This window comes from Panthera tigris, chromosome A1 (genome assembly GCF_018350195.1).
Source record: "Panthera tigris isolate Pti1 chromosome A1, P.tigris_Pti1_mat1.1, whole genome shotgun sequence".
Taxonomy (NCBI): Eukaryota; Metazoa; Chordata; class Mammalia; order Carnivora; family Felidae; genus Panthera; species Panthera tigris.
In genome coordinates this window covers 141632604-141655526 of record NC_056660.1, presented here as the reverse complement: position 1 = coordinate 141655526, position 22923 = coordinate 141632604, and the positions used below count along the sequence as shown (strand labels likewise).

Here is a 22923-nt window from a genome sequence, read left to right as displayed (position 1 = left end):
TCCTGGATCGGATTTATTTAAATAATATTTTAAATACACGACTAAGCTCCTGGAAGGCCAGGAAATCCCACTGGTTAGAAAAATAGCAGCATGAGAGAAGTAAATAGTAGCAATACTTGCCTGTTTTGCCCTTGACTGTGGATAAACAAAGGGGAAAAATAGAAATCTTCCCTGAGAATTCCTAGTCATAAACCTACCAACTCGCAGAGTTGGGGCCAGAAATCACACTAACCACATACAAAAAATAATACAAGCTAAGATTTTCATTGCAAGGTTGGCAGTGACCTCAGGGACCTGGCAAAAGCAGAGGAACACACTTTAAAACCAGCCTTTAGGGGCACCTGGGTGGCTCAGTCGGTTAAGCGTCTGACTTCGGCTCAGGTCAGTATCTCATGGTCTGTGGGTTCGAGCCCTGCGTCAGGCTATGTGCTAACAGCTCGAAGCCTGCAGCCTGCTTTGGATTCTGTGTCTCCCTCTTTCTCTGCCCCTCCCCCGCTCATGCTCTGTCTCTCTTTGTCTCAAAAATAAATAAACATTAAAAAAAAATTTTAAACCAGCCTTCAAAGAATTTTTCACAGATAAAGTAACTGTGCCTCATGACTTAAAAGAAGGTAACAAGCCATCATGAGCAAGGATCCACAGATGTACAAATGACAACATAAAACCTAAGATATTCAAATTATCAAATATCTAATAAAATGTTAGGATTATTAAAAATATAAAATACATTGTTTACTAAAGAAATAAAAGAGGGTAATCAAAGTATGACTAAGCAACAATCATCATCTTAAAATACAAATGGAACTTCTAGTAATTAAAAACAAAGTAACTGAAACCATAAAATTTAAAAGATAAGTCACACAGAGGTGGCCTGGGTGGCACGGACTCTTGACTTCGGCTCAGGTTATAATCTCAGTTTGTGAGTTCAAGCCCCACAGTGCTGACAGTGCAGAGCCTGCTAAGGATTCTCTCTCTCCTCTCTGCCTCTCTCTCCTTCTCACTCTTATAAATAAGCCTAAGAAATTAGAAAAAATAAAAAGGTAAGTCAAACAACACACTACACAAAGATGAAGAGATAACTAGGGAAAGAGAAGCACGTCTAAAGAAACTGAGCAGAATGCAGTAGAGAAATCCTAAAAAATGAAAAATATGAAAGGTTAAGAGAGCTGACAATAAAGTGAGAAGGTCCAACAACTAAGAGCTCCAGAGGAAGAAAACAGAAAATGAAGGAGAGGAGTCAATATTCAAACAGACTATGAGGACACTAATTACTAATTCTCAGACTGAAAAACTCAAATTGCATCTTTAAAAAATTAACAGAGATACATCACAGTGAAAGAACAAACACTAAAAACAAGAGATCTTAAAAACATCAAAAAAAAAAAAAAAAAAGACACCATACCTAAACAAAGGAACATCAATAAGACTCAGAGCTAACTTACCAACAGCTACAATGGAAGCCCAAGTAAAATGTGCCAAATTGATTAGAGAAAGTAATTGTCAATGCGGACTTCTAAATCTGCTATGATCAGTTTTTGAGAAGCAAAGTGCAAATAACGAGAAATACTAAAACAGGTACTACCAATAAACACTCACTAAAGAAACTTTTACTTTAAGAACAGGAAAAATGATACCAGAAACAAAGTTTGAAATTCAAGAAGAAATATCTTCCTGCCTCACTGGACACCTCTGGATATATGATCATCATTTTATACTCATCAAAACTCCAGATGAAGAAGCAAAGTCAATTTATCTGTAGGAAATAGAGAAAACTCTAGTGCAACTGGATGTACCAGAGTAAGATAAGCTCTTCTCGTTCTGACAATCCTGAAACTGTGTTAGCCATTGCTCTGGTAATAAATGACAAGCCAGGAGAACAGGACAGCAATCTTGGGGGCAGAATCAAAAACAAAGTCTGGGGGCACCTAGGTGGCTCAATAAGTTACACATAGGACCCTTGTTTTTGGCTCAGGTCATGATCTCACAGTTCCTGAGTCCAAGCTCCAAGCCAAGCTGAGTGACAGTGCAGAGCCTGACTGGGATTCTCTCTCTGATTGGGATACCCCTTCCCCATTCGCATTTTCTCTCTCTCTCCCTAAAAATAAATAAACAAAAGAAAAAGTCTGGGATAACAAGACTGTATATCCTTCTCTCATGGTGAATGAAATTTCCAAGTTAGGAATAGACTGTATTTTAAAATACCTGTGAAAGTTAAGGGGTTATAATATTTTAATTAAGGTATAATTGACATAACATTTATATTAGTTTCAGGTATACCAAAATGATTCAATCACTATTTGTACACAATGCAAAAATGACCACCAAAATAAGTCTAGTTAACATCCATCCCCATACATTGTTACAAAACCTTGTTTCTTGTGGTGAGTAGTTTTAATATCTATGCTCTTAGCATCTCTTTTTAAGTATATTTATTTATTTTGAGAGAGACTGAGAGAGAGAGCAAGTGGGGAAAGGGCAGAAAGAGAGGGGGACATAAGATCTGAGGCAGGCTATGTACTGACACAGCAGAGAGCCAGATGTGGGGCTCAAACTCACAAACCATGAGATCATGACTTAAGCCGAAGTTGGACGCTTAACCAACTGAGCCACCCAGGTGCCCCTCTTAGCAACTTTCAAATATGTATACAGTATCATTAACTATAGCCAACGTGCTATACATTATATCATCATGACTTATTTATAAATAACTGGACATTTGTACCTTCTGACTCTCTTCACCCATCTCACCCACTTCCCACCTTCCACCTCTGGCATCCACTTATCTGTTCTCCTTTTCTTTAAGACTGTTTTTACTTTTGTTACAGTTTCCACATATAAGGGAGATGACACAGTATTTGTCTTTCTCTGCCCGACTTATCTCACATAGCATAATGCCCCCAAGATCCGTTCATATTGTCCTATTTGCCTGCTGTGTGTGGCTCTAGAGAACTCAACTGGAACCAACAGATAAAAATTATAGGAAAATATATTTTAGCTCAATAGCATTAAGAACATTATAACAATGATGGCAATTCAATGGCGGAGAAATTATTCTATAACATAATGAGCTCTCTGGAATAAAAATTACAAAGGCACTCCATTATTAAGAACTATAATTATTAAAATTTTATCATATATATTAATAATTAATAATTATTAATAGTCAGGGCACCTGGATGGTTCAGTCGGCTCAACCTCCAACTCTTGATCTTGCCTCAGGTCCCGATCTCATGGTTCGTGGGCTGGAGCCCCACATTGGGCTCTGTGCTGACCCTTCAGAGCCTGCTTGGCATTCTCTCTCTCTCTCTCTCTCTCTCTCTCTCTCTCTCTCTCTGCCCCACCCCTTCCCTTCAAGGCATTGGTACATGACTTCTCTTTCTCATGCACAAATAAACATATGTTAGCCTTTCTGGTTTTCTTCCACATTCTAAACACATTCTAAACACCTTTGTTTTTTCCTGCTCTTTCTCTCCACCTGTGAGCCAGTAAAGTTCCTAAGTTTACTCAAGGTCTAAAGCAATGGCATTTTTTTTTATGTTTATTTATTTTTGAGAGGAAGCAAGACAGAGAGAGAGAGAGAGAGCGCGCGCACAAGCAAGGGAGGGGCAAAGAGAGATAGGGACAGAGAATGCGAAGCAGGTTCTGCACTGACAGCTGAGAGCCTGATGTGGGGCTCAAACTTATGAACTTCGAGATCATGACCTGAGCCAAAGGCAGACACTTAACCAACTGAGCCACCCAGGCGCTCCTAAAGCAATAGTTCTTAATATCTTTATAGATCCCCTGCATCAGAAACCCCTGGTACTTACTGAAAATGCAGACTCTGGCTCTGCTGTAGACACATAGATTCAAAAACTCAGGGGGACGAGAAAGATTTGCATTTTTAAACAAGCTCCTCAACGTGAGTTTTAGACATCCTGAAATTTGAAAACTCTTCTCTAAGGCAACAAAGGTTAAGACATTGCCAAAAGAAACCTACAACTTTTGCGGCTTCCATTGACTTTTTCAGTCTCTGAGAAGACAAGAACTGACTGTGGTTATACTTAACACAGATTCTCTTGGGATGCCTAGGGGGCTCAGTCAGGATGCTCAGTGAGCCTAAGCATCCAACTTTGGCTCAGGTCATGATGTCACGGTTCATGGGTTCGGGCCCCACGTCAGACTCTGTGCTGACAGCTCCGAGCCTGGAGCCTGCTTCGGATTCTGTGTCTCCCTCTTTCTCTGCCCTTCCCCCACTCGTGCCCTCCCTGTCTCAAAATTAAATTAAAAACATCAATAAAAAATTTAACACAGAGTTTCTTGTTAAAAACAGTGGTGAAAATTATACACATTCATGTCAGACTCGGGACAAATAGAAATAATTTTATCATAATAGATAACATTTTAAAACAAGGCATTTAAAGATTTGAATACTTGGGGGAAGAGATCCTCAATAAGAAGGAAGGAAGGAATATACAAAGATGAGAGTTTCAAAGCAGATAAAGTTACCTAAAAGAAGAGAGGTGTGGCCATACATATCTATATATACATTGATCAAATATTTACTGATCAACTACAATGTCCAATAGTTACAGACACTTAAGATACATTAATGAATAAAATAGATAAACATCCCTACTCTCCTGGAGTTTACATGCTAGCAATGCAAGGTAAACAATATACATAATAAACACATTATAAAGTATTTCAGCAGTAAATTTTATGGAACAAGAACAACAAAAAACAGGGTAAAGGTGTCACGAATAAAGGTTGAGTGGAGATTTAATTTTACAAAGGTGGTCAGGGAAGCGACCTGTGAGTAAACAATTAATGAAAGTTAAGAAGTCAACCTTGCAGGTATCTGGGGGAAGACCATCTCACACAGAAGGCATAGCGAACACAAAGTGAGCAGAATACCTGGCCTACATGACAAAGACCAGTGTGCTGGATATAGGAATACATAAGGGAAAGAGTGTGAGGAGATAAAGAAGAGAGAGGTGTCAGGAACCAGACTGTAGGCTACTTTAAGGACTTTTGGTTTTATTCCAAAGAAAATTAAAAGCTAGGAAAGAGTTCTTTTTAAAATTTTTTTTTTCAACGTTTTTTATTTATTTTTGGGACAGAGAGAGACAGAGCATGAACGGGGGAGGGGCAGAGAGAGAGGGAGACACAGAATCGGAAACAGGCTCCAGGCTCCGAGCCATCAGCCCAGAGCCTGACACGGGGCTCGAACTCACGGACCGCGAGATCGTGACCTGGCTGAAGTCGGACGCTTAACCGACTGCGCCACTCAGGCGCCCCAAGAGTTCTTAATAGGAGACTGAAATGATCAACTTTAAGGTATCATTCTGACTGCTGAGTTGAAAATGAACTGAAACATGGCAAAACTGGAAGGAGAGACAATAGTTAGGAAAACAGCACTGCAGTAATCCAGGCAAAGGATGATCATAGCTCAAGCCAGGTGGTGGCTGTGAAGAAAAGGGATCAGATCTGGACAAATCATTAAGGGAGAACCAACAGGATTTCCTGACAGAATGATGGGAGATAGAAGGAAATGCAAATAGTGAAATACCACCAAAGTTTTGGTCTAAGCAACTAATAGGACAGAGAGGAGAAAGACTGAAAATTAGCAGGTTTACATCTAAGGGACTCAGTTCAGTTTTCATCCCTCTAAATCTGCAACTTCTAAGACATTCAGGTAGACATGTCTAGTAGGCAGCTAAATATATGAATCTAGTTTTCAGAAGAGAAGTTTGCACTGGAGATGTAAATTTGGGAGTCATCAGCATGGAGCCAGTACTTAAACCTATAAAACTGGATGAAATCACCATCTGAGCACAGATGAAGAGAGACACAAAGCCTAATTCCAGGTGCCCTCCAATAATGCAGGTGAAGCAGCAAGGAAGAAGAGAAACCATCAAAGAAGACCGACAAGGAAAAATTCAACTGCTCTGACAGCCAAATGAAAAAAATTTCCTAAGAATGAGATAGTGATCAACTATCAGCGTTGATGATTAAGGTTAAGACTGAAAATTTAGGGGCGCCTGGGTGGCTCAGTCAGTTGAGCGTCTGACTCTTGATTTTGGCTCAGGTCATGATCTCGCAGTTTGTGAGTTCGAGCCCCATGTCAGGCTCTGTGCTGACAGCATGGGTCCTGCTTGGGATTTTCTCCCTCCATCTCTCTCTCTCTCTCTCTCTCTCTCTCTCTCTCTCTCTCTGTTCCTCGGCTTGCTTTCTCTCTCTCTTCCAATCTCAAAATAAATAAACATTAAAAAAAAAAAAAAGACTGAAAATTTACCACTGGATTACCAATGTGGAAGTCACTGGCTACTCTGACAAGTGCATTTTGGTGGAGTGTTAGAAGCAAAACCCTTGTTGAAGTATCTTTCAGGAGAAAGGATGGAGAAAATAAAACAAGTACACAAATTCTTCACAGGACTTTTGCGGCAATGGGGAGCAGAGAAAGTTTTGCAAGGAAGGAGATGCCATAAATAGACTAGACAGGGAAATGAAATTAAGGTAAAGTTTTGTTACAGAGTTACAGTAACGAAGACAGTGTGCTACTGGAATAAGGACAGCCACAGAGATCAGAATAGAATCCAAAAATAAGCCCCTACATTTATTATCAACTGATTTTCAAACTGAGTGCCAAGACAAGCCAATAGAAAAGAATAGTTTTTTCAACAAACAGTGCTGGAACAAGTGGATATCCAATGGAAAATAATGGGGTTGGAAAACTACATCAGAGCATACACAAAAACTATTCAAAACCAATCATAAACCTAAATGTAAGCACTTAAAATGACACAATTCTTATACAAAACAGGTGAACATAAGAGAAGGAAAACAAAAATAATATAAAAACAGAGAGGGGGACAAAACATAAGAGACTCTCAAACATGGAGAACAAACACAGTGTTACTGGAGGGGTTGTGGGAGGGGGGGATGGGCTAAATGCGTAAGGAGCATTAAAGAAATCTACTCCTGAAATCACTGTTGCACTATATGCTAACTAACTTGTATGTAAACTAAAAAAAAAATAAATTAATTAAATAAAAATAAATAAAATAAAATGATACAATTCCTAGAAGAAAACATAGCAGTAATTATTTAGGACCGTAACTTCGATGACGGTTTCTTAGGACACCAAAAACAACCAAAGGAAAAAAAAATAGACAAATGTGGCATCAAAATTTAAAACTTCTGGGGCACCTGTGGGGCACCTGGGTGGCTCGGTCGGTTGAACGTCCGATGTCAGCTCAGGTCATGATCTCACGGTCGACTTCGAGCCCCGCAGCCAGCTCCGTGCTGACAGCTCAGAGCCTGGAGCCTGCTTCAGATTCTGTGTCTCTCTCTCTCTCTCTCTCTGCTCCTCCCCTGCTCGCACTCTGTCTCTCTCTTTCTCAAAAATGAATAAACATTATAAAATAAAAAAAAATAAAAAAACTTCTGGGGCACCTGGGTGGCTCAGCTGGTTAAGTCACCGATTTTGGGTTGGGTCATGATCTCACGGTTTGTGAGTTCGAGCCCAGCATTCGGCTTGCTGCTGTCATTGCGGAGTCCACTTTGGATCTTCTGTCTGCCCCCCACCCTGCTCACACTCTCCCAAAAATAAATAAAACATTTAAGTTTTTTTAATTTTAAAAAAATTTAAAACTTCTATGCAAAGAACACTATCAATAAAGCAAAAAGACATCCCACAGAATGAGAGAAAATATTTGTAAATCACATTTGGTAAGGGACTTATATCCAGACTATTTCACAAACTCTCACAATTTGATATTAAAAAGACAACCCATTTAAAAACAGGAAAAAAATCTAGACATTTCTCCAAAGAAAATACACAAATAGTCAATCAACACATGAAAAAAATACATGCACATCATTAGCCATCAGGGAAACACAAATTAAAATCACAAGGAGAGATTACTTCATATCCACTAGGATGGCTACAAGCAAAAAGTCACAATAACCAGTGTTGGCAAGGATGTGGAGAAACTGGAACCCTCACACATTACAGATGAGAATGTAAATGGTACAGCCACTTTGGCAAACAAGTTGGCAGCTCCTCAATATGTTAAACACATTGTTACCATATGACCCTACAATTCCACTCCTAGATATATACACAAAAGGAAGGAAAACATACAACCACACAAAAAGTAGTACACAAAAAAAGTTCGCAGCAGGCAAACATTGGGAACAACCTAACTGCCCATCAACTCATGAATGGCTAAATAAAATGTGGTATAAAAATCAAAAAAGGAAAGGGGAATAAAGTACTGATGATACATGACACCAACGTAGTTGAACCTTGAAAATATTATGCTAAGTAAAAGAAACAAGTCACAGAAGACCACATGCTGCATGATTCTGTTTATATGAAATGTCCAGAAAAGGCAAATATATAGTGACAGTAAATTAGAAGTTGCCTGGGGCTAGAGAGGAAAGTGCTATGTGAAGTGAATGCTGAAGCATCCGACTTTTGGCGGTAGAACAAAAATATTCTGAAATTAGAATCTGATCATGGTTTTCAACTATGACTACACCAGAAAAGTTAATTATGTATTTTAAATGGGCATATTAATTATATCTCAATAAAGCTGTTCAAGTAAATAAATATATGTCTTTTTCCCAGATGGGAGAAAACACGTTTTTATGAAGATATGAATGATCCAGAAGGAAAAAACTAACAATGTAAGAGAGGACATTTTAGCAAAGTTCTAAAGTGAGAGTGCATGGAATCCAGCACACAAGTAGAAGGAATGGAATCAAACAGAAGCACAAATAGCTACCTCATCTGTAAGTAACAGGCAGGCAGCGTATATGGGTATAAATGCTCGTAGGTAGGTAGATGCGGTGGTGGGGGTCTATGGATGTTCTCCACTGACTGCTTCGATTTTCTCAGTGAAATAAGCAAGGTCATCACCTAAGAGTGGGCATGGGGAATAGATTTTAAGGAGGAGGAAAGAGGGGTGCCTGGGTGGCTCAGTCGGTTAAGTGTCCGGGTCTTGATTTCAGCTCAGGTCATGATCTCACAATTGAGGAGTTCAAGCCCCAACCAAGACGATTCTGTCAGCACAAAGTCTGCTTGGGATTCTCTCTCTCTCTCTCTCTCTCTCTCTGTCTTCCTTTATCAAAAATAAATAAACTTTAAAAAAAAAAAAGGGATGACAAGACAGGAAGATAAGAGTGGACAGTTATAGGACTAGAATATTCAGTGCCATTTAGAGCTGGTCAGTAACGGAAAATGAGACCCTATGGGATGCTTTCTCCAGTCATATTTAGCTGCTAGGGTAGGGGCAGAAAGTAGCAGCGAGAATTGGATTTAACCAACACTTGGGTTTTAGCCAAGAGATTATGTCAAAGTAAGGTAGAGAAGGGAAGACAAGGGAACGATTATAAGGACTAAATGTGGGATTTAAGCTGAGAGGAGAGAAACTGGAGACAGGTAAGTAGATAGGCCACTGTATTATTTCACATGAGTACTTGAATTAGGACAGTTTAGTAGGAATGAAAAGAAGAGACAGGTACTATCTCCTGGAGATGTAAGTGACTGGATTTGGCAAATAGCAATAGGAAAAGACGTTATTTGAGCCAAAGAGAATGCAAATATTTCTAGCCAATGACACTGAGGATACAAAGCAATAGTTATCATTAAATGAGAATAGAAACAAAGAAGATTGGTTCCGCAAGAGACAGGTAATGAGCTGCAAGAAAGACAAGACAATGAGAAGCAAAGGAGAAAGGAAAAGATGTGAAAAGAAACATACAGCAAGAGAAAATACAATTATTACAGTATAGAAAATGCTTCTGCAGTATTAAAGATAGGTAAACTACGGTGTACAATTATATTCAGTTAGTTCCTGAGCTAAAAGTTTCATCCATTTTCAAAAGAGAAACTAGTATTAGAAGCTATTTATCTCAACATCTTCCCATCTACTTCCACTGTTACACGTTAAAAAAAAAAAAAAAAAAAAGCTGTCCAAAGAAGTTAAGTGGTTGCCTAAAGTCACCAATTAGTGGTAAGGCCTAGTTTAGAATCCAAGTGTTAAGAGTCTCAGTCTACCCACTGTCCAGAATTACCACAGAGGGAGTTATTACATAAACCAATTATCCATCTTCCTTATGCTCAAAAATGTAGGCATGCCAGGGATACCTGGCTGCCTCAGTCAGTAGAGCATGCGACTCTTCATGTCTGGGCCATGATGAGTTCAAGCCCACATTGGCATAGAACTTACTTCAAAACCAAAAAAAAAAAAAAAAAGAGGGGCGCCTGGGTGGCTCAGTTAGTTAAGCATCTGACTTCAGCTCAGGTCATGATCTTGCAGTTCGTGAGTTCCAGCCCATGTCGGGCTCTGTGCTGACAGCTCACAGCCTGGAACCTGCTTCAAATTCTGTGTCTCCCTCTCTTTCTGCCCCTCCCCACTCACTTGCTCTCTCCCTCTCTCTCTAAAAAATAAACATTAAAAAAAAAATTTTTTTAAGATAACCTTTAAGAAAAAATGTAGGCATGCCCGTACTTAGAATTTTCTTCTCTTGGTTCTTCCTTCTGCCAGAAGGTACAGATCCTGCTGTTTTATGTAACAGAAGTCATATATGGCAACAACTAGCAAAACAGAAAGGAAACGAAGCAATCTATCCCCGAAGGAAAAAAAAAGAAGACAGTAAACTAGGCCCTGAGATATGTGACCAAGGATTTCTATCAGTAGCACCACACTTGCCCCCCCCACACACACACAGGTGTCCCTAATTCCTGTACTTCAATACCTACCAGAAGAAATTCTATTTAAAGCCATCAATGTCATTACCAGCTGTTGAAACCAGTGAGAATCAAGCTGCAGTAGGCATTTTGAACCATTACCTCATTTAAAAGGAAAGCATTCCCCATAAAGGCATACCAGTTCTCAATGATGAACCAATTTTTCTAGTATTTTATGCATTAAGTTTTTAGAAGGTAGGCCAGGGAACCTACCCCACCAAGTTCAACATCATTTTCAGTAGGAAAATACATTTTGAGTTCAAACAAAAAATTATTTTCTATCTCATTTTTATAGCACATTTCAATTCAGACTAGCCAAATTTCAAGTGCTCAATAGCCTTCTATCCTACTGCCAGCATACTGGCCCTGTCAGTATTGTAATGTGTCTTGGGACAATTGCTTTCTCTGAATTTATAATATAAAGTGAATATGTAAATTATTGTTAAAATATTTAATTGTTGCCTTCATTAAATACCTTAGTTTCCATTCAAACACAAAACTAAATATAAAAATAAACATAATTAAAAAACAAAAAACAGGGGCACCTGGGTGGCTCAGGTGATTAAGCATTGGACTTAGGCTCAGGTCAAGATCTTGGGATCCCTGAGTTCCAGCCCCTCCCAGCCCCCATGTCAGGCTCTGTACTGACCACTCAGAGCCTGGAGCCTGCCTCACATCGCGTGTCTCCCTATCTCTCTGCCCCTCTCCTGCTCACACTCTGTCTCTCTCTCTCTCTCAAAAATGAATAAATGTTTAAAAAAAAATTTTCCCCCAAACAAAAAATCAAGACTTTCTAAATCTTATAGGTTACACATTCATTCTGCTAATGGATCTTCTCTCTTGACCTCATTTAATTCACCACACCCTTAGGCAACAATTTAGAAGCTTCATTCTCACAAATTTTTAACAAAATAAATATAAATACTACCAATTAACAAAAGAGTATCTGGACCGAGTTCTAACATATCACTTAAATCAATTATCCAAATACATCTAATCTGTTTTGGAAAATAGTCACAACCATTTAAAAAAAAAAGTTTCTGATACTGTACTTACAGAAAAACAAGGAATTTTTAATTTTTTCATTATTTCAACAATGTTTCCAACCATGTAAAAATTCAGTGGAAATGCACGTTAAAATAACTTACCTAATAATTTTCCCTGTTTCTGACACTTTATCACTGCTCATCAAATCTAAGAGTTTTTTTTTTTTTTTAAGTGGGACTTACCTTTATTTTTTTATTTTTCAAATTTGTATTTAAATTCTAGTTAGTTACCATGAGAAGTATTTCCTTTTTCTTTTTTTTTTTAGAGATAGACAAAGCATAAGTAGGGGAGAGGGAGGGAGGAAGCTAGAGAGACAGAGTGAGAGAGAATCTCAAGCAGGCTCCAGCCCCAGCAGTGAGCCCAATACAGGGCTGATCCCACAACCCTGGGCTCATGACTTGAGCCAAAATCAAGAGTTGGATGCTCAACCCACTGAGTCACCCAGGTGCCGCTGAGAAGTGTTCCATTTTAAATAGGCTTATATTTTAAATAGGCAGTGTTGCCTAGCTCTCCCTGAGACTATTCTCTTTAAGAAAACCTTTCCTTCACTGTGAAAACTCTACATTTCAAATTATAATTTACACGTTTATGTTTTATTTTTTCTGGATATATCTTCATGTAACTGTTTTAAATTCCAATTAGGTGAGAAATTTTTCAGAGACCAGTACTGTACCTTCTATCCTTCCATCTATCTCTAAAGACAGAACTAGCAAAATGGAAAGGGCAAAAGCTGTATGGAAAACAGTTGAGTTAGTTAAGCCAGTTCTGCCACTTACTATCTGGATGACCTGGGTCTCACATTCCTTATCAGTAAAATGGAAATTTAAAATAGCCATTTTGAATGTTATAGGAATTCAGTAATATAGGTAACACACATGGCACAAAGTAGGCAACTTGGTAAAGAGTACGAATACCACTGATAGGAATAATCTAAAGCTGCTACTTTTATTTTTTTTTTAATTTTTTTAAAATATTTATTTTTGAGACAGAGAGAGACAGAGCATGAACAGGGGAGGGGCAGAGACAGAGGGAGACACAGAATCGGAAGCGGGCTCCAGGATCTGAGCTGTCAGCAGAGCCCGACGCGGGGCTCGAACCCACGGACCATGAGATCATGACCTGAGCCGAAGTCGGATGCTCAACCGACTGAGCCACCCAGGCACCCCTAAAGCTGCTACTTTTAAAAAGCTTAATATATTTCTTGCTAGTAAAATCTTCCAAAAAATTGTATGAAAACTTCTTTTCATTCTTTACCAGCATATTTTAACAAGTCTTGTTCCCATTTCCACCCCCCAGAAATCATATTAAAAAGACTACATATGGTGGAATAAAATATACCACCTCTCTTCTTCTCTTTCAACTACAACCAAATGCACATACATTCACAGCACTAATTTACTATAGGGTTGAATCATTTTAAATTGCCATTTTTACATGTCCAAACTGGTCAACTTAACTGGCTGTCTCAAATGCTTCAATCTGAAATTTACTCGCCCAGGGAACACTTTAGTAATCCCAGGCTGGACTGCAGTTGCTGCACATAAGCAATGTTAAATGAGAGCTTTGAAATAAAGTGGAACATGAAAGTTCGTTCTTATTTTAATGCTTTTACTTTGTACAAAGCTCTTCCTAGAACTAAAATGTTAATATAATACATCTTGAATGTATTTCTTTTTCTTAATTTTTTTTTTTAATGTTTATTCATTTTTGAGAGAGACAGAGCACGAGCAGGGGAGGAGCACAGACAAAGAGAGACAGAGACATAGAATCTGAAGCAGGCTCCAGGCTCTGAGCTGTCAGTACACAGCTCAAACTTACAGACTGCGAGATCATGACCTGAGCCCAAGTCAGACACTTAACCGACTGACCCACCCAGGCACCCCAATCTTAAACATATTTCTAAGTAAAACCTGCAATATCTTCTGCAATTATTCTGCAGACTATGGAAACACACATCAGGAAGAGATGATCAAGTAAGAATCATTATATTTATATGTAAATCCAAGCATACAACTGAAGAATTGCAAGATCTTCAACAGGATGACTAACATTTCAAAAGTCAACAGTGTCTAAAACAAGAGACCTCTTGAGTGTCAGAATTAAACTAAAGACTCAAAATACAGGAAACAAATTATCTGCCAGAGAAATTCTGGGGAAGACTTCTCAACAAAACCTACCTCAATAGTTCTCAAAACTGGTTCAGAATAAAATCACCACAACAGCTACAACAAAAAACACAAGTGCCCTAACTGTAAGAGTGTAGGGCCCTAATAAAAAGTATAATAAACCTCCCCAGGTGCTTCTCATATGCATCCAGGGTGGAGAACTCCTGTTTATTATGGATTCTTTTTCATACCCCTACATAAATCAAGACTAAATTTTGAGGAGAAAAACATGTTCCTAAGCCCAGTAAAGTTCCAGATAATTCTAGTCTACCAGAGAGTAGATTTTTTTTATTTTATAAGAAAACATCACCCCTACATTACCATGAAGACAACATTTATACCAAGGAACACTTCTCTCTCCTATTTAAAGTACTGTCATAAGATTTACTTATTAGAGGGATCATCAGCAATGCAGAACATAAAAGAAAATTTGTAGTATTCCACTAGGACCATTACTGATATTTCTTCCTGTTTAGAAAGATTTTTAACTTTCTAAATTATAAATAAAATACTAACAGTTTATTTTACACAAGTTTAACCAATCAACTAGAAATCATAATTGAAATATAATTCCTATTTAATTTCAATTTTAACATTCAAAAGTAGTCCAATTAAGACAGTCTTACTGTTCTAGAATCCGAGAATGGATTATATTCATCAAGTCCTGGTGGAACATTTCTTGTCACTTGTGTAACTGATGGGTCCTGGAATAAAATTCAAAGGAGAATAAAAGATTACTTATCCTTTAAGGCACAATTTTGATATTTACAAAGCATTTGTTCCATCTGTATTTCTGGTCACCCAGTGAAGCTAACAGGAAAATAAAAAGATTATCACATTTCCTCACTCTCATCCCAACAAGGTTGAAATTTATACCCTCAGCCCTCACACTCTCAATGAAAAAACTGGGTTAGATGCAAATCAGGTGCTGGCTATTATATAAAGAATGAAAATAGCTATGTGGAGGTGACTGCACAAGAGGACCTTAGCAAACCTTGGGTAAACCCACCATCCCTTCCTTTAGGTTCCACAGTTCCCATATTTTTAAAGTTATCTTCCATCAGTTTTCCCTACTACAGATATAAGTACCACATTACAAGTCAATGGCATGTACAGGCAACATCTATAGCATTCAAGATTAAGCACCATTTACATGTCTTATTCTGCTCCAGTATTTTCACTTGACTATAGTTTACTTTGTCCTGTTTCTCCTTTTCCAAATGTAATACATCACCACACTATCCCAACTTTTCAAATCTTTTCATGTTAGGCTTCCAAATAAGTCCCAAAATATTAGTTAATCTACTTCTCTTGTGAATTTAAGACACAAACATAATAAACATCTCAACAAAAACCAACTGCATAATTAATGTGAAAGGCATTTGCAAACTGTAATACAGCCTCATTGGCCTTTACATCCCTAATTCCAAACTTTGGCATGCATCAGAATCAAAACAGATTGCTGCAACCGACCTCTAGAGTTCTGAGAAGGGGCCTGAGAATCTGTATTTCTAACAAGTTCCCAGATGATGCTACTTGCCACTGGTTGGGGAACCACTGCTCTCTTGTCTATACTGTACTTTTTCCAATCCATCTTTCTCAACACAGTCATCAAAGTTACCTCTCAAAAAGGAAAAGCTGATCTTGTCATTCCCCTCCTCTATTCCTAATCCATTTCAGATTCTTTAAAGGCTCTCCACCAAGACAAAAGATAAATTCCTCAAAATGAGATAAAAGACTTCTGACCATCTAACCTAGTCCCGAACTACCTTTCCAGCCAGACTCATCTATTCTCTCTGAAGGACCTTCCTCTTGCCAGGTCCTTCACTCCCTACCAAATCAAACAAGATATTGCATAAGGAGCCTTGAACTTGGCAAAAAGTGGTAAGGATAAATTAAAAGTATGGCACAGACAAAAAATAAAAAAACTATGCTTGTTCAACAATAAAAAAGGAAGGAGGGGATGAAATCACTCTATTTCCCAGGGTTGTCCTCCCAAGTTTACTCAAAAATGTGAGAAGCAGGAAGATTATCAAAAAAGAGTGTGTGCTTCAGGGAAAAAAGTGAGAAAAAAGAAACATGAATATTTTAATCAAAATTTTCAGTTTGGCACTGCTGTGGTTACCTTAATTCAGAAGAGGGTTTAGGAGGGTGAGTGGCTGGTTCAGTCAGCGCAGCAAGCAACTTTTGATCTCAGGGTTCTGAGTATGAGCCCCACATTGGGTGTAAGGATTACTTAAAAAAGTAAAAAAAAAAAAAAATTTTGAAAAAAAGGGGTTTAGGGTCAACAAGTGGAGACTTAGCAAATCCTAATGGTCCAGATGCAGTCTCGATGCATTCCCCTCATCCCTACCCACAAAACCAGGTGACCTGGAATTCTCCACAACATACTCTTCCTTGGCATTGCTTCCTGTGGTTGAAATACTCTTCCAGGTTGGGTCACCCTAGCATTCTCCTCTTCCTTAAAGACTCAAAAAAACACTTCACATGCTAACTAATAAAATCCCTGATACCCAAGTCAGTACAACATACGCTTAGTGCTTTCTCAGAGCTTGGTATTCATCTCCATCATCATTTATTTCACTGAATCATGATGATCTTCATACAATTCCCTTTTCCCAAATTAGACTGTCACTTCTTTGCATACAAAAACCACAAATAGGTGTTTTTTAATTTAATCATATGTGCCTGGTAATACTGTTTGAGTGATTATTACAACCCCCAAAGAGAAAAAAAAATCTAAAGACTAATGCTTCAAGGGGCGCCTGGGTGGCTCAGTCGGTTAAGCGTCTGACTTCAGCTCACATCATGATCTCACAGTTCATGAGTTCAGGCCCCGCATCGGGCTCTGTAATGACAGCTTCTGAGCTGTCTGAAGGACATCTGAAGGAGTCTGCTTCAGATTCTGTCTCCCTCTCTCTCTGCCCCTCCCCCACTCACGCTCTGTCTCTCTGCCTCTCCAAAATAAAGAAAATGAATTTTAAAAAAATTTTAAAGAGTAATGCTTCAGGATAGAGTCAACAGTAATAACCAAGAAACACTTTCTGAAAAAAAATGTGCATAAATATGAAGCTGGTTCAAAAATTTAAGTGAAAAAATATTTGATCTCACTCCTAAGAAAAATACTAATTAAAACTACCCTGACCTAATCATTTTTCACCTATCAGAGTAGAAAAAATCTACAAGTCTGACATACTCTAATGACAAAGGTGTAAGAAAATAAGAATTCTCATATATTATTAATGGGTACAGAAATTGTTACAACCTCTAATGGAAGGACAGTTGGCAATAGCTAGCAAAATTACATCTACATTTTTACTCTGACCCATGATCTCACTTCTAGGAATTTATTCCAAAGGGCAAAATACTATTTGTAATAGCAAAAGACCAGAAGCAACCTAAATGTCTACCAATAGAATAAAGTTGAATCAACTACGGGACACGGACATGATAAAGTACTATGCAGTTAAGTATTACACAGCTGTATAATGGTACAAGGAAATCTATATGCTGCTATGGAATGAATGAAAAAGTGCAAAACAATATAACTAAAATGTTGCCTCTTATTGAAAGAAAAAAATTAACATGTAACACTAAGATGTTACCTCATATTTCAAGACAAAAATTAATGTGTATGTGTTTACTTAAATTTTGAACAAGATGAAAAAACCAGGGCACCTGGCTGGCTCAGTCGGAAGAGCATGCAACTCTTCATCTCTGTGTCATTGAGTATGAGCGCCATGTTGGGTGGAGATTACTTAAGTAAATTAAACTTAAAAAAAACTTTTTTTTACATAAAAAACAAGTAAGTAAAATTTTACTTATTTAAATGCTTATTTGTATTTTTGAGAAAAAAAGAGAGTACAAGCAGGGGAAGGGCAGAGAGAGAGGGAGACAGAGGATCCAAAGCAGGCTCTGCATGGACAGTAGCCAGCCCAATGTGGAGCTCGAACTCACAAATTGGGAGATCATGACCCAAGCTGAAGTCAGACATTCAACTAACTGAACCACTCAGGTGCCCCAGTAAATAAAATTTCTTAGTAAGATGAAGAAGCCAAAAGCTACTAATATGAATGATTATCAGCAGATGAAGATAAGAGTGATAAGAGACCATAGGCTTGGAAGCCAGACTTTGCTGAATGTACCTCGTTTTACAGTTTTTACTTTGGAACCAGGAAATATTACATAATTAAAAAAAAAAAAAAACAGGGGAAGTATAGAGTCAGAAAGATAGATCCTGTTTAGCCAACATTCATGCCATCAATGTCATTCTTTCAATGCTAGAGGTACAAGGAGTCCAATGAGTCCCAACTCTCATTTTCTAAATACACATAGCCAATTATCAAGGGTCCTAAAATTCACAAATCCTACATAAGGTATAACTTAGCTCCAAAGAGACGAATGAAATCATTCTTCCAATTTTCTACTTTTAACTCCAATAATGAAAATGTACTTGGTTTTCTTCTAGATTCTAGAAGAGATTAAATCCAGGCTGAGTTAATTGGCAGTTTAACAAAATCATTGTGTCAAGTTAACTGAGTTCACTTCTAGTTGGTCTGGAATTTCTCCTTAACATTAAGGATTAGGTGACAAAGCAGTAGAACATGTACCAGATTTGCCAAGATTTAGGAAGCTAAAGAACTATTAACTCTGAATTCTTAATTAACCTTTCAAATTAGTTTTAATAAACGTAGATAGTGTTACAGAAGTTGTAGTCTCTGAACTAGAAGAAAACAACAGAGCTGAAGTTTTAATAATGAATAATCTTTTAAAGCCTCTACATGTCTAGCACTTACTACTTCCAATCCTTGTTATGATCCTCCCTGATGGATGGTACTATTCGATTTCTCAGAGAAAGAAGCTATGACTTTGAAAAAGGTCAAGAAACTTCCTGAAGGGCATTTAGTGTATATCTGAGAGAAAATATATGCTAAAAATAAAATTTACCACACCCACAACTTTATCAAGAAAGACACAGGTTGAGTTCATTGTTTATTAATGATTCCAAACCTTTGGCAGGAAAATGTGCTTTCTTTTCAACACAACAAAATCAAACTGTTTCAAGTGCTAACTTGGTTGCCTCTACTGCAGTGGTTGTCAAACTCAGTACAGACTGGAATCACCTGGAGGGCTTGTTAAAACCCAGATTACTGAACCCCATTCTAAATGTACCTTGATGTCTCAGATAGTGTCTGAGAATTTGCATTTCTAACAAGCAAAACAATCTGAGAGAGCCTCCTTTTACTGACTTAAAATAATATACTACACTTCTATGTTTTATTAACTTCCAAGAAGTGTAGACATTCTTTAGAATTTAAATATCCTATTTGGATCTATCCATAAATATTAAATTACATAAATTTAGTTAAGCCAAGGCTATTCTACTAAACCCTCCACACACCATTTAACTTCATAGCTATATTTCATTAAAAATCAAGATGCATTATAAAAATGTTTTTCAACGAGAATAACTAAGATTTCAAAACTAGCATAATTAGCTTTTTTATATCTTTAATTCAGATTTCTTTACCAAATCCTCTAAGGTAGTGTACCTTCGTTATATTTCAAATGATTTCATCCACTATGCATTAAATTGGGCAGTTCTCCATCACTCCACACATAACCTCTCAGGAAGATTCTAATGTGGCAGAAAGTACGTTCACCTTCAGCTAGATTCTTGAGAATCAACCTCAGTATCCTGCTTATTCTTTGTACCATTCTCAAGCTAAATAGTCTAACATGAAAATAGCCTACATGGATGACTGTGTATAACCATATATTATGTATCCATTTATTATATCTGCTAACACTTAACAGGTTTGAGTTTCAAGATTAACGTTCAAAATCTCACGTATCTTAGGTACTTGTTCTGTAACAGAGTACTTGTCTAGGATTTAGAAACTCCTGGCAATGACTAGACTCTGTGAACTTATGCAAGACACCTAAACTGCCAATTTTCTTATCTGTAAAATAGGGGAAATTTTTGATAGATGATTGTCCTGATCAGTCGCAGCTCTGAAATGTTAGGCTATATATTTTTAAGTCTTTACCATCTGGAAAGCTGACTGCCTGTATTCAAATCCGAGTTCCACTAATGAAAAGCTATAAACTTTCAACAAGGCGATTCATATTTCAATGTGACTCAGTTCCTTCATCAGTAAAACATATCTGTAGCTCATGAACTACTATATATAAAATGTTTAATACTGTTCCTGTACATGGAAAATACTGATAGCTAAGATTGTTATCATTACCACTACCAATAATTAAGGAAGAAACAAGCTTTCTGTTTATGATTAACGGAGATATTAAGAATGCATAGCAAATCATATATAACGAATAGGCCAAAAAACACCTACAGCTGTCTTCTGAGGAAAGCAACCAGACATTCTTTGCCCAACCTTTGTGTCAAGTGACCCTGTTATCTTCACTATGTGTTAAAGGATGAGGAATTGGCCTCTGTGACAATTTTTAGAACTGGACATGAGGAAGTCTGGTAGACCCCAACAGAAGTGACTCTATATTGGATAATGCTAATCAATTAGATCTTATATCTTGAGCTACTTGAAGAGGAGACATTATGATTGGTAATTACAAGCAGAAGAGGCTGACACTAGTCATGGCAGAAAGACAAACAGAAGCTAATAAGAAGATGACCAGAAAAGGGAGCAGCAGGTACAAAATATGAGGGGAAAGACAATTACCAAGGTTGCTAATGTGTCACCAAAGCAAAAAGAGGGCCAACAGAGTTACTGCTATTCTGGTTGGTGAGGAATGATTTGGTGTTACAGGAGTTTTCACTGTCAAGAAGATCCTCAGAAAAGAATGAGAGAAGCACAAGAGGGCAAAGAAGTTAGCAGAGATCAGTCCCCTAACCTTCACTTGAACCAGTACAGCACAATTGTATCTGTTTTATAAATACTGATTTCACATGAAAATGACTTACTGCTTAATGGGTGAGAGGTGAAGGGCAGGGGGGCGATTTGAGGAAACACATTTTTAGCTCCCAGAGACCATTTCATTACAATTGCAAAGATGGACTGTGTTGGGCTACCTTCCCTCCCAAAAAATTCTTACAATAAAGCCCCATTACCTGAGGTAACCTGACACATCTCCATGATTTAAAACAAGAACAGGTAGAATCAGTGTTCTCTGTCATTTTGGGTTCCATTAAAACGATGTAAATACAGTTTACTGCCATTAACTAAATTTAAATAAAATCTGGTGTAAGAGAAAGTTTTTTTAAGTATAAACATTTATTGATTACTAGTATACATGGCTCTTGAAATGTTTACTAATCCAAAGCAAAATATGCTGGAAGTGTAAAACACAGCATGTTTCTGATTTCAAAGATTTATCACAAAACAACATAAATATAGGTCATTAATAACTTTTATAGTAATGGTGTTAAAAGGGTATTTTGTATATAAGGAGTAAAATAAAATATTAAAATTAGTTTCATCTGTTTTTTCCATATGGCTACTAGATAATTTTTTAAAGTTTATTTATTTATTTTGAGTGAGAGAGTGAGAGTGAGAGTGAGAGTGAGAGAGAGAGAGAGAGAGAGAGAGAGAGAATCCCAAGCAGACTGCATGCTTTCAGCACAGAACCCCATGTGGGGCTCAATCCCATGAACCGAGAGATCATGACTCAAGCAGAAATCAAGAGTCAGATGCTTAACCAAATGAGCCACCCAGGCACCCCTAGCTAATTTTAAATTACAATGTGGCACAATTTTTATTTCCACTAGACAGGTCTGATTGAAGCCTAACAATGTATTCAAGACTGGCTTATAATTTCACTTTCATCCATTTGGGCAAATTCAATTGCTTCAGCCAAAGGGAAAATAGGAAACTGAGACTTAAAGCTAAAATTCTCCTGTTTTTCAAAATTGCAAAAGATGACAAAAGACCTGATCAGAAAGCTTCCCAATCCAATGTTTTCATATAACATAGTAATAGACTTTTACTACATTTTTTCACTTACCTCATGCCTTTTTTCATGATATAGCAGAACACACCAATTTGAATATTAAGAACATTTAGAAGAAAATGCACATTTTTAATTCTATCAGGCATGTCTATGAGAAACTTAGGTAGGCTAAAGCAAAGACAGATTCAAGGAAAGAAAGAGAATTCATCTATTTTAGCACAATAGTGCACTCTTTAATTATGTCATATAATTCTCAGAACAACCCTATGACTTAACTTCTGTATCCTTTCTTTCACTGCTGAGAATACTAGCTCACAAATCTTTAATGTCTTTTGCCCAAAGTCATAGAGCTAATATGTGACATGGTAGGATTCAAATTCAAATCTGACCCCAAAGATTGAGTTCTTAGAAGAAAATGTAATAAAGAATACAAATTTATGTTTAAAACAGTAACTCCTCTAAAGAAAAAGACTGAATTAAACATGGCATTGCTCCAGCAAAACTTAATTAAAATACTCTTCAAGAACTCTGCTTAATCCAATCAATATTATACACTAGACTAGGAAACTTGATTAAACAAGTCCCAAGCTAGAGGCTAGGAGAGGCCCTACCTTTATAGAGTTATATATTTTTTCCTACTTTATATGTCTCAGAGCTACTATAATCATATGAGTTTAATAAATACTGAGAATTTCACTTACCTAGAGAATTACTAGTTTCTAAATGTCCCAATTATTTAAAACAAAACAAAAGGAACTATAAGAAGCCATTAAAAATCTGAGCTAGACTCTGAAACATGTATTTAGCAAATCTTTTATAAGAGATCGAAAGAAGTGCTTAATAATTACTAGGAATTATTCAATAAATCATGACTTTTAAAAACTGGTTCTCATTATCGTTACAAGTCATGACAGTCTTACTCAAATCTAAAACCAACTCCCAAACTAATTTCATGAACCCAGATCAGTACTTAGCATATTACAACAACTGAAGCAATCACACCTTAGCAGATTTAATGAGATACCACTTCACATCTAC

The 22923-nt window shown here is 37.4% G+C and overlaps 1 protein-coding gene across 2 annotated transcripts in view; it reads right to left on the bottom strand.

Annotated features, from left to right (window-relative positions):
- Window positions 1–22923, bottom strand: part of SCAMP1 (secretory carrier membrane protein 1) — a 126615-nt gene that overhangs the window by 88903 nt on the left and 14789 nt on the right. For both annotated transcript variants that reach the window (XM_007079815.2, XM_042989042.1), the window contains exon 2: window positions 14580–14657. In XM_007079815.2, coding sequence (XP_007079877.1) covers window positions 14580–14657 — 78 coding nt within the window. The remainder of the gene's footprint in view (window positions 1–14579; window positions 14658–22923) is intronic.